Source organism: Typopeltis vanoorti, chromosome 12, assembly GCF_054136105.1.
Source record: "Typopeltis vanoorti isolate ZY-2024b chromosome 12, IOZ_Tvanoo_1.0, whole genome shotgun sequence".
Taxonomy (NCBI): domain Eukaryota; kingdom Metazoa; phylum Arthropoda; class Arachnida; order Uropygi; family Thelyphonidae; genus Typopeltis; species Typopeltis vanoorti.
Window position 1 is genome coordinate 43,489,659 of NC_143560.1, and position 13,175 is coordinate 43,502,833.

At 35.0% G+C, this 13,175-nt stretch overlaps 1 protein-coding gene across 1 annotated transcript in view; it reads left to right on the top strand.

Moving 5' to 3' along the window:
* Nup160 (nuclear pore complex protein Nup160) overlaps positions 1–13,175 on the top strand; it is a 361,484-nt gene that overhangs the window by 52,502 nt on the left and 295,807 nt on the right. Inside the window, exons 7-8 of the mRNA XM_090401602.1 lie at positions 2,948–3,014; positions 10,892–11,055. Coding sequence (XP_090257728.1) covers positions 2,948–3,014; positions 10,892–11,055 — 231 coding nt within the window. The remainder of the gene's footprint in view (positions 1–2,947; positions 3,015–10,891; positions 11,056–13,175) is intronic.

Genomic DNA, 13,175 nt, shown 5'->3' on the forward strand with positions numbered 1-13,175 from the left:
ATTCAAGTTTCATTAAACAACCATGTTACCTACAATTGCTAGCCTGTTGGTTGGCTGAGGGGTTAGTGTGCCTGCTCTCCAATCAACACGCCATAGGTAAAATCCTGTTAAGCATGAATGTTTGTAAATGTCTTTAGGTGGAGAAAAATTTCATAGCCTTGTGTGAGACCACTGCTCTGCTTATTGAATGCCTGAAGTGGCTTAAAATGTTTCATGTTTGCTCCCTGGAGTAGGGTTTCTGGATTATTTAAAAAAAAAATTAAATAAATAAAAAATTCAGCCTTCTTCCCTTAATCTCTGTTCAGGGATTCTTGTGCTGAAAGTCTTAAAAAAAAACTTTCTTGGGTAAAAAAAAAAAAAAATCTGGGTAAGCCAAAAAAAATTGGAACTACAGTTCCTTCAAAATAGTTATTCCTGTCATTTCATATCATGTTTACTTAAACTAATGTTTCTGGTGACATAGTACTATTTTTACAATAATAAAATTAATAATAATACATGCATACCATTAAGACGACAATGTCCCCATGCCACAAAGCTGCAGCTGTTATAGAATGGTTTTGAAGAGATGGGTGTTAAACAACTGCCCTGGCCTGTGTAGAGTCCTAATCTCAACTCCATCAAACACCTGGGGGATGAATTGGAGTGGCAATTGAGGTCCAGAGCAGCACATCCTCGATCTGTCGCTGAGCTCAGTGCTGCTTTGATGGAGGAATGGAGACAAATTTCACCTGATATCTACCACACATTGGTGGAAAGCCTCCCAAAGATGCAGGGGGTGATCATAGCCAATGATAGACATACCCAATATTAGGGTTTGCCTGCTGGTATCAATTGTAAATTGCTCAAGTGTGAGGACAATTATTGGTAGATAGTGTATGTATCAATACTTAAAGTAGAAAACACAATTGGAAACCTAAAATGTTGAAACTCAGCTAGCATAGATAGCTGATTAGATGCTCAAATATGGAGTTTATAGGTTTTGTATTGTTTTACTGCATAATTCTGAAATCTGAATTCTAGATGATTGGAGTATAACTCTTAGAACCTGCACACACTACACATTGGTGGAAAGCCTCTCTCAAAGGATGCAGGGGGGATGATCATAGCCAATGATGGACATAGGGTTTGCCTGGTGGTATCAATTGTAAATTGCTAAAGTGTCAGTTAAAAAGAGAAAATAAAACTGAATATGAGAATTATAAAGGATTTTCTCTACTAAGTGTTCTAGACAAGATTTATGCCAGCATACTCAAGAAGGTCCTAAGAAAACATAGGGAAGTAAAGATGGAAGATCACTGTATATAGCCTATACTTAAGCTGTCAGATCACTGTATAGCCTATACTTAAGGTCCATGTTATTTATTATCTGTATAGATCAGATCACTTTTTGAAGGAAAGTGACTTTAAATTCATACAGTACTCTTGCTATAGCAAACACCACTATAACAAACTTTTTCATTATAACAAATTACTGAAAACTCCCTACCACAGTGATGTAGGTACAGTGCATGCTAAAATAAATTCACTATAGCAGACTATTTGCTATGACAAACTGTTCTTGTGTTCCTATGAGTTTCTCTGTCCCTTTGAGTGATTGTTTTACTTTTAACCTAACTCAGAAATCTGAAAGTTAAAATGCTTGAAATACAGTCTCTTATAATGCTGGTTTTCTGTTTTAATTTATTTATTGTGTCCTTTGCTAGTGAAAAATTTCAGGGCTTTGCTTATATTTTCACTGAGTTTTTGTTGACTGACTAATACAAGAATGTTTTAAAAAATAAGGTAAAGACTTATGTGAAGGATTTTATTCAAACACTGATTTGCCCATCATTTTTCCATTATGGCTTTCAACGAAATTTATGCACTGGTCCCACTGTGGCCTGGCATAGAAAAAATTGTTCTTAGATGCCATTTAACAAGAAAATGGTATTAAGATGCACATTATTGCTGGTTGTAGACTTCTTGTTAGGCAGGCTTAGAACCTCAGATTTGTAGCACTATAATCACTTAGACAAGTGGTTACTGTCTTTGACATCTACCTTGTCATTATCAAAGACCTTTCACGAAACTTGCTTTTGTAACATGATTATTTGCTTTTCTACTTTTAACTTGCTATAACAAAAAATGCTTGAATTTTGTGTTATGTGTTTGTGATTCTTTTGTGTTCATTTCACGTTGAAGATATCTATGAAACACTTTTACGCAAAGAAATAACTGAATTTTTATAAGATGCCTGTGTTATTATTAGCCTCATGTTGCTTTTTATTCTTACACCAACTGGTAATGAATTTTTGTCAGTATGGTAAGTAAACATGCAGAAATTGGATTTCACTAAATGAATGTTTTATCGTATCAGTTATATATTTGGTTTAATCTTTTATCCAAGTGTAAGCTAACAAAGTTTGCACCTAAAGTATTTTCAAGACTGGGGCAACTCGTGGTAAAGGTAGTATAAGTTCTCATCACTTGCTTTAGTATCTCCCATATAATGCAAAGCACATCTCCTTGCATGGCTTACGCTTGGATAAAGGATTAAACCAAATATATAATTGGTAGCTTAGCCAGGTGAAAAAACTTCCATCAATGTTTTATCGTGTTTCTGTCATCTTTCCATTTTGCACAGTGATGTAGTTATACAGCATCTGTGCAGTGCATCTTGCAGTTGAATGAAGAAAGTAATTATGCAGATGCTTTCTTCACTTACTCTTCCCATTCTCCTGAATGATAAATTTTCAGGTGTTATGTGCTGTGCTGTTACATTTTTGTGTGTGATGTGTTACTTTATTTTTTGAAATACCTTTGTATGGTTATGCATTTTATAGATTGTTGATTTATTAAATTTTATGGTATTTTATGTTTGAATTTTATTACAAAGATTTTACTTTACAGTTTTTAATTTTAAAGCAGGAACTTTTATGGCATTATTATTTTTCCTCCTCCCCAGAAACAAGAATGTTTGATGGCTACTTCAGTATTGGAACACTGTGGAGAAACAGGTTGGAATGTGTCAGGTATGGCTTTACAGTATGCTTTATTGTATTAAGTGATTGCATTCTTGTCATGTAGGGATATTTTCTTGCAAGATGTATATGAAATTTTTTGAGATTTTGTTTTGCAGTTTAAAAATTATCTATTTGTTATACAGTAGCCATTCATTGTAGCTAGTAGCATACCTAAGTTTTTTGGTACTATTTATAAATTTGAAGCTATGCACATTTTTTTAACATCACAGTTTTGATAATTGGTAAAATTGTTTTAGAATATGTATACAAGACTGTGGCTTGTTGTACTTTGCACACTTGCAATAAATCTTATGCCTGTAATCTTCTGTTGCTGTCCACCATTGGGAACATAAATCTTATCTTTGCAATACTATGAATGAAATTACAATCTAGCTTAGTTGAACATGCCATCTCGACCAAAAGAGTACTTTTGAAAAAACCAAGCTCCTACACAAAAGTTGATTCCTTATAGAACATTTATACAAAGAGAGCTGTGAAGATCTTTCTACATCATCTGAATTTAAACGGATCCTATGGCCTTCAGTTTCCCCTTTATGGGAAACATTATTGTATCAATCTTCTGTAAACTCCTAATTTATTTTATTATTATATACATATAAATAATTTTCTTGTTTATTAATTAGGAATTTCTTGACTGTTTGTTGTATTACTTATGCTATGATGGCACTTTAAAATTTAATTGTTTCATTGTCATTGTACTGAAGATGCATTAGAATTGAGATACATTGAGAATAATTTTGATCTGTCTTTGGGATAATTGAGAATAATTATCCCAAAGACAGATCATCTCTGTCTTTGGGATAATTATTTACTAATTTATGAGTGCCTTATACAGTAGTTGTGCCACTGTATAATGCACTGGTCAGACCACACTTGGACTACTGTGCTCAGATCTGGTCACCTAGTTTTCAATGTGATGTGGAGACATCAGAGAGGGTCCAGAGGCGAGTGACTAAGACAATATCGGGACTTTGGAATGCTGGCTATGGAGAGAGGTTGAAGAGATATGGATTGCAGAGTTTGGTGGATAGGAGAAAGACAGGTGATATGATAGAGACGTTTAAGTTAGTGAGAGGATTTTATCACATTAATCCAGAGGGGATTATAAAAAGAGTAGAAGGTGAGAGAGGAAGAACCAGAGGTCATTCCTGGAAGTTATGTTAAAGTGTGGTGAAGAAGGGTGTGAGGAGTAGATTTTTTACATGGAGAATTGTCAGTGGATGGAATCCATTACCAAAATTTGTTGTTAATGCAACGAGTGTTAAAGACTTTAAGATTCTATATGATAAATATGTTGTCAGTTGAATGAACCTCCCACAATGAATCTGTCGACTCCATGGAGGGTGTAATAATAATAATAATAATCATCAATATTCTGTAAATTCCAATTTATTTTCATATTGTATATCATCATCAAATTCCCGACATTTGCCCTCAAGGGGTGTACAGGATATGATAGTACCACATGAAAAATTTACATCATTACTAACTTCCTATCTACAATTTTCCTCCAAATCAGTCTGTTACCTGTCAAGACTCCAACATTATCAGATCTTATATTTCTATCTTCTAAGGCACTTTTTATACTGCATCAATCCACCGATATCTTGGTCTTCCTCTGGGTCTTTTCCTGCCAACCTGACAGAGAACACTTGTTTTGCAAATCTTTCCTCTCCCATTATGTTTTAGTGACCTTACCACCTGAGATTAGCTCTGCTAGCACATTCCTGGAAAATACAGCCCAACTCAACATCACTAGAGTTAAAGATTGGCACCATCAACATAAGAAGCCTGAATGGCAAAGAAATGGAGCTAGCTGAGGAATTAGATAACTACCAGATCGACATAATAGGGGTGACTGAAACAAAAAGGCAAAAACTGGTGAGATCTTTCTGAGCAATAAATACAAAATGTTATATTCAGGCATTGACAATCAAGAAGGAATAACTATAGTATTCAACACAAAATACAAGGCTAATTTTGAATGGCAGGCAGTCTCAAATAGAGTAATGTGGGCAAATACGAGAATGGGGAACTGGACAATGAGACTTATTTGTGCCTATGGTCCCACAGAAGGTTCTACTAAGGTAGAAGTGGAGGAATTTTTTGATGGTTTAGAAATAGCAACTGACACAATGAAAAAGGAAAAGTTGGTTCTTGTTGGGGATCAAATAGCAGAGTAGGAAATGATTGTGAGACATACAAAAATATTTTGGGAAAATTTGGAGAAAAGAGCAAAGCCAATAATAATGGTAAATATCTGTTGGATTTCTGCTCAGGACATGGACTGGTTATAACTAACACCATGTTCCAACATAAAAATGTGCACAAATTCACATGGAGAGAAGAGGCAAGGAATAAGAAAAGTCTCATTGACTATGTTATTGTTGATAGTGATGTTTTCTCCCTGGTGCAGGACACCAGAGTGTACAGAGGATTTGAAATTGGAAGTGATCACTATTTAGTCTTGAAAGAATATAATTGAATTTCATATTGAAAAGAATAACATGTAAGAAAGTTTTAAAGCGAATAAAAGTTGAGCAGCTCTCAGACGTGAACTGTAGACTAAAATACAGAAATATTATTGAAGAAAAAATGAAAGAGTTTGAGAACAGGAATCAAACCTTGGAGAATCAGTGGCAAGCCTTGAAGAAAGCCCTAATTGACTCAGCTAGAGAGGCATGTGGTGAAGTTGTCTACAAGGATAGAAAAATTAGAACTCCATGGTGGACACAGGAAGTTAAAGAGGCAGTGAAGGAAAAGAAGAACGCATATCAAAAGTTCCTGGCAAATAAGTCAGCTTGTGCTCTTAGAAAATACAGAGTCAAATGCAAGAATGCTAAACACTGTGTAAAACTAACTAAACAAAAGTCATGGACTTTGGCAAGAATATAGAAAATAAATATCAAGAATGTGGCAAAATATTCTCGAGGTTGTTGAAGAAGTTTAGGAATGGAGGAAAGAGTGCTGTAAAAGGAGTTAGAGATGACAAAGCTGACATGAAAACGGGAGAAAAAGATATCCTTGAAGTATGGAGTAATTTCTTTGAAAACCTGCTAAATGAAACAAGCAGTGATGACAGCGCAGTTGTAAAAAACACTGACCAGGCATGGAGTCAGGAATACATATCCATACTTGAAGTAGAAAAAGCCATCAAAGGCTTAAAATGTGGAAAGGCAGCAAGAGTGGATGATATTCGACCAGAAATGCTGAAGTATGGTGATATAAAAGTCTTGCAGTGGCTGCACTGCATAGTTCAGAAAGCCTGGACAGAGGGACGAATTCCCGATGATTGGAGTAGAGCTCTCATAGTACCCATATATAAAAAGGGAAATAAAACTGCATGTGAGAATTACAAGAAGTAGTTCCCTACTGAGTGTTCTTGGGACGATCTATGCAAGTATACTTGAGAAACGATTGAGAAGAATTATGGAAGAAAAGCTTGGTGAAGAACAAGCTGGATTCAGGCCAAATAGAGGCTGTCAGGATCAGATCTTCACTTTACGACAAATAGTCGAGAAAGCATGGGAATATAACAAAGATCTGTATTTAAGTTTTGTCAATTTGGAAAAGGCATGTGACAAGGTGCCAAGAGAGAAGCTATTCAATACGCTGCAGTTATATGGTGTCAATGGGGCATTATATCAAGCAATACTTTGTCTTTATTTGAGTTGTAAGTCAGCAGTTAGAATTGAAGGAAGTACAGGAAGATGATTTAATGTTAAATCTGGTGTGAGACAAGGATGTACATTATCCCCACTGTAATTCATCATTTATATGGATCACATTATGAAGTAAAGTGGTATTAAATATGATATCAAAATTGGAGATGTTAATGTCAGCTCTTTGCTTTATGTGGATGATGTTATACTTCTAAATAAATCTGCTACAAGTCTGCAAAATTCACTGCCTAAATTGAATAGCTGTTGTAATAGATATATGGTATGAAGGTCAGCAATAAAAAGACAATGAAAATAGGCAGAATCATTGAAAATGTCAACTATGTTGTGAATGGAGAACCTGTGGAACAAGTAAAACATTTCAGCTACTTATGCACGATTTTTAGTGAAGATGGTAAATTCAATATAGAAATAGACAACAGAATCAGCAAAGCTGGTATGGTGGGAAGTCAATTGAATAAATTCATATAGAATAAGAGAGAAATTATTCGCAACACTAAATTAGTTGTATACAAGACAGTGTTCAAACCAGTTTTAACTTATGGATCTGAGAGTTGGGTCGGAAGTAAAACACTTGACCAAAGACTGGAGACCGCATTCCATATTTAAAATCGTGGCTAAGTAGCTGAAATGTTTTACTTGTTCTATAGGTTCTCCATTCACAATGCAGTTGATATGTTAATTTCTTCTGCCTATTTTCATTCTCTTTGTCTTCTTATTGCTGACCTTCATACCGTATCTATTACAACAGTTATTCAATTTAGTCAGGGAATCTTGCAGACTCGTAATGGATTTATTTAAAGTATAACATCATCTGCATAAAGCAAAGAGCTGACATTAACATCTCCAATTTTGATATCAGATTTAATTCCACTTTTCTTCATAATGTTATCCATATAGATAATGAATAACAGAGGGGGATAATGTATATCCTTTTCTGACACCAGATTTAACATTAAACCATCTTCCTGTACTTCCTTCAATTCTAGCTGCTGACTTACAACTCAAATAAAGACTAAGTATTGCTTGATATGATGTCCCACTGACACCATACAACTGTAGCATTTTGAATAACTTCTCTTGGCATCTTGTCATATGCTTTGACCAGATCTACAAAACTTAAATACAGATCTCTCATTTATTACTAATAATTCATTTCTCAATTATTTGTCATAAAGTGAAAATCTGATTTTGACAGACTCTATTTCGCCTGAATTCAGCTTATTCTTCACCACGCTTTTCTTCCACAATCCTTCTCAACTGTTTCTTAAGTATACTGGCATAAATCTTACTAAGAACACTCAGTAGAGAAATACCTCTGCAATTCTCACATTCAGTTTTATTTCCCTTTTTATAAATGGGTACTATGAGAGCTCTACTCCAATCATCGGGAATTCGTCTCTCTGTCCAGGCTTTCGTAACTATGCAGTGCAGCCACTGTAAGACTCTTATACCACCATACTTCAGCATTTCTGGTCGAATATCATCTACTCCTGCTGCCTTTCCATATTTCATACTTTCCATACTTGAAGTAGAAAAAGCCTTTGATGACTTTTTCTACTTCAAGTATGGATATGTATTCCTGCCTGCATGCCTGGTCAGTGTTTTTTACCACTGTGCTGTCATCACTGCTTGTTTCATTTAGCAGTTTTTCAAAGTAATTCCTCCATACTTTAAGGATATCTTTTTCTCCTGTTTTCATATCACCTTTATCATCTCTAATTCCTTTCACAGCACTCTTTCCTCCATTTCTAAGCTTCTTCATCAACCTCCAGAATATTTTGCCGCCTTCTTGATATTTATTGTCTATGTTCTTGCCAAATTCCCCTCATGATTTTTGTTAAGCTAGTTTTACACAGCATTTAGCTTTCTTACATTTGTCTCTGTATTCTCTAAGTGCACAAGCTGACTTATTCACCAGGAACTTTTGATATGCTTTCTTCTTTTCCTTCACTGCCTCTTTAACTTCCTGTGTCCACCACGGAGTTCTGATTTTTCTGTCCTTGCAGACAACCTCACCACATGTCTCTCCAGCTGAATCAATCAATGTTTTCTTCATGGCTTGTCACTGAATCTCCAAGGTTTGATTCCTGTTCTCAAACTTACATTTTTTCTTCAATAATCTTTGTTTATTTTAGTCTACAGTTCACATTGGAGAGCTGCTCAACTTTTATTCGCTTTAAAACTTTCTTACATGTTCTGCTTTTCAAAATGAAATTCAATTTTATCCTGCTCAAGACTAAATAGTGATCACTTCCAAATTCCAATACTCTGTACACTCTGGTGTTCTGCACCAGTGAGAAAACATCGCTATCAACAATAACATAGTCAATGAGACTTTTCTTATTTCTTGCCTCTTCTCTCCATGTGAATTTGTGCACATTTTTATGTTGGAATGTTGTGTTAATAATAAGCAGTCCATGTATTGAGCAGAAATCCAACAGATATTTGTCATTATTATTAGCTTTGTTCTTTTCTCCAAATTTTCCCAAAATATTTTTCTATGTCTGACAATCATTTCTACTCTGCTATTTAGATCTCCCAACGATGACCAACTTTTCATGTTTAATTGTCAGTTGCTTTCTCTTAAGCTTCAAAAAATTCCTCCATTTCTACCTTAGCAGAACCTTCTGTGCGACCATAGGCACATATAAGTCTTATTGTCGAGTTCCCCATTCTGATATTTGCCCACATCACTCTACTTGAAATTGCCTGCCATTCAAGAAAATTAGCCTTGTATTTAGTGTTGAATACTATGACTACTCCTTCTTTTTCTTCATTGTCATTGCCTGAATATAACATTTTGTATTTATTGCTCAGAAAGATCTCACCAGTTTTTGCCTTTTTGTTTCAGTCACCCCTATTATATCGATCTGGCACTTATCCAATTCCTCAGCTGTCTATTTCTTTGCCATTCAAGCTTCTTATGTTGATAGTACCAATCTTTAACTCTGGTGATATTGAGTTGGGGTGTGTTTTAGGGTTTGTTCCAGTAGCTGACTTTTTGCTGTTTTGCTCTGGTTTCCTGGTTAGGAAATCGGAAACCTTTCGAAAACAACTGTGAGATTGTTTAACTGGGTGAAGCTCCAGCTGGCATGAAATTCTGTCATGCTGTACCATCGTTTAATATTGTGGTTTAACCAATATGATACAATTTGGTCGGCTAAATCCCAAATTGCCAACTATCCTCATTCATTCATTATCCAGGTAGATACTTAATAGGGTGCACCACGAGAAGGTGAGGATTGTACATTAGGTCAAAAGCCTTGGTTGATTCTCCACATTTCTTTAAAGGCTATGTAGAGGTCTTTTCTCAGTTATACAGCTTTGACCCTTAAGCACCCCTTTATATTGTATATGTATGTATAATTTTCTCTTTTTTTTATTAAGTAGTATATCGACTATTCGTTGTCTTACTTATCCTATGATGGCTTTTTTTTTTTAATACTTTTGTTATTTGTAATTTAATTGTTGCTATGGAATTTAATTTAGCATTTTCTAAAAATGCACCTCTCCAATGTAGAAGCGATATTATATGCATTCAAGTGAGTTCTTGCTTAATGTATGACTTGCATGAGCCACAACCTGACATGAACATGTTAATATATAGACATGAAAGTAATTATAAATTCTAAAAATGGTTATAAAGTTTTATAAAGCAATATCGTAGTAATAGGCACAGTGAAAATGCCTACTTCATTAAATAACTAAGCTTATATGAAACTAGGTAAGTGTAATGGAACATTGCACTCTTTGATTGGAAAAGGCATGAGTTCGATTCTCATAATTGGTGGCTGGTGGTAGATAGCATTGATGAGCCCTTGGATTTCCTGAGGTGTCATGTAATAATAGTAATATTACAAATTTCTAATTTATACCACATCCATATGTCACACCTCACTGTTAATAAAGATGTCGATATGTTATACCATTGCATATATATCGTCTCAACAAAAAATGCTGCAAGAATGTCAGTGTAGGTGGACTGAGAGGATGAAGCATTTCCACTTTTGGTGTGAAGCCTAAGTTTAACTTTGATAGTTTCTTTCTTAGATGACTGACTTGACTATCTTTCTGTAGTCATATTTTGTTATCAGTATGTATATTTTTATTTAAATACAAGCTATTTGTATTTCTTGCTGTGAAAGAGCCGGTATATAAATCAAGAAATTTATAATTTTGTAGCACAACAAGTGAGTTTACGCAAGGCAGTTGGAAGTGTAGCATCTGATGTGTACTTGGGAGTTTTTATGGCTACAGCTGATCAAAACCAGTTTTGCATCTTTCAGCCACTGCTGCTTTCAGGACAGTACCACTTATCTCATATTTCAACACTTTTTGGCTCAGAGGTAAGTAGTACTTATTAAAAAAAAAAATCAGATAACTGTTAGACCTATGTTTTCATTTGTTAGAGGGTGGAGCATAGCACACACCCAGAATAACTTGTCACTTTTAAAACTGTGTTTTTAGAGTAGCCATTTTTCTCTTTTCTCTATTTAACTAACTGTGTGTAAGGTTTCAAGCATATGGTCTTCTAATCTATTTTAAATATTGTTCATAATTATAACTATAATTTCAATGGTGTTGTCTCTGTTTTACTGCAGATCTGAAAGACTGTATAATAAAGGAGTTGAGACTGGTAATGCATACTGTATAGTCTAGATATGGTGAACTTCAACTTTTGGAAAGTGATAAGGGAAACTAGTTTTAATACTGTATTAGAAATTTGTAATTGGTAGTTTGTATTTTATTTTTTTAATATCAAACCCATACGCATGCAAGTTCTTTAGTACCTATAACACGACAGTGCTGTGTGTGTGTGTGTGTGTGTGTGTGTGGATAAGTGATTAGAGAGAAGAAAGTAATTATTAACTGTGTCTTCAAGAGTTCAAAGTTGAAATTATTGGGAGAAAGACAGTTTGGGGAGACATCCAAAAGAGAGAGGTATGGAATGAAGAGGATGAGGAGTTGGTTTGGTTAGTTTGAAGCTGAACATTGTATGGATGGTTTCTAGCAGCTGCCTGTGTTCATATATGATTAGAGGGAAGTGGAGGACTGGGGGTGGTCAGTTTAGTGAAGCAGCATCCATGGAAATACTTTGAGAAAGAAACAGAGCATTTATGGGGAAAGCAACTGGAGGGAGTTGCTGTGAGAGAGAGGATCATCAGCTAAGCAAATAGCTCTCTTCTGAATGCAATCAAACATTCTGAGGGAGGTTTCTGGTGTACCACCCCAAATGTGAGAGCATTATCTTAAAGTTGAATAGTTTTGGGATTCGTGAAGTGATAGGAGACAAACTCAGTGCCTTTAGCTTGTACTAAGTTTGATTTGGGTTTTTTGTTTTTTTATAGTTGTTGCAGGCTGTAATGTAAACTGAGTGTGGAAAGCTTTATTTTTTAACTTGAGCCATTGAATATATATGTTGTATTTTTAACTTATTAAAGGAAATATAGGAAGATAATTTGATTGAAATTGTAAGTCAAAAGTGCACACTATCTCCACTCTTGTTCATTGGACTGTTTCAGTACACCTGTTGGAAAACCAAGGCTTGAATAAGGTTTGGGGTTTTGATTAGAATGGGGAATAAAAGGCATTGATCCCAGAAAGAATCATTTAAGTTGTTATATCAGAGCAAGTGGTTCTGGCAGGAGAGAGGAAGCAGTAATCAGACCATGGAAAAGAGACATACAAATTCCAATGCTCATCCCAAATGGTACCCTTGTAGTTTGACTGGGTCTAATAGCCACCTAGTGACTAGATGGGTAATTGTATTAGCACAGGCTCCTTTGATGAGTGGTTTATTGCCTACACTCTGTCTTTTGGGAGATGATTTTTTTTCAGAATTGCCAGACATCATCACGTAGCAGAAATGGATTCAACTATCACTTCGTACACCAGTATGCTTTTAATTATGTATTGCATTTCTGCTTTGAGCCTGTTGTTGATAATGTGAAAAATGATCTAGTATTAAAGAAAGAGAGAGAAAAAAAAAAGCCTTCAGTTGTTAATTAAGGTATGACTTCTGTTAGGTTTTTGAATGAGGACAGTATGGCTGGCTGTGAATTCACTTGGTAGTCTTCATTACTACAAATTATAGAAACAACTACCATGTTATAGTAAAACTTCAGTTTAATATAAGCCAAAATAATCACAATAATCACTCGACGTTTTTACCCTCACATTAACTCATCATCTGTATATACACATATATATATACTAAGAAACAAGCTACATTACAATCTACATTGTATGCTAAAGTTACATTAATTTGGTCAACTGTTCAAGTTACTGTCCTGATCTCTAGTGAAAAAAAAAAGAAATTTTTACTACATCAAAACTAGAGTCCTGTTATTATTATTATCTATTTGGTTAATAAATCATTAAGTGATACGAGTGTGGTCTGAAAAGTTCTTGGCCTCGACCATAGATGGTACTACTATCGGCAAGATTTTTTTTTCTAAGTTGGTAC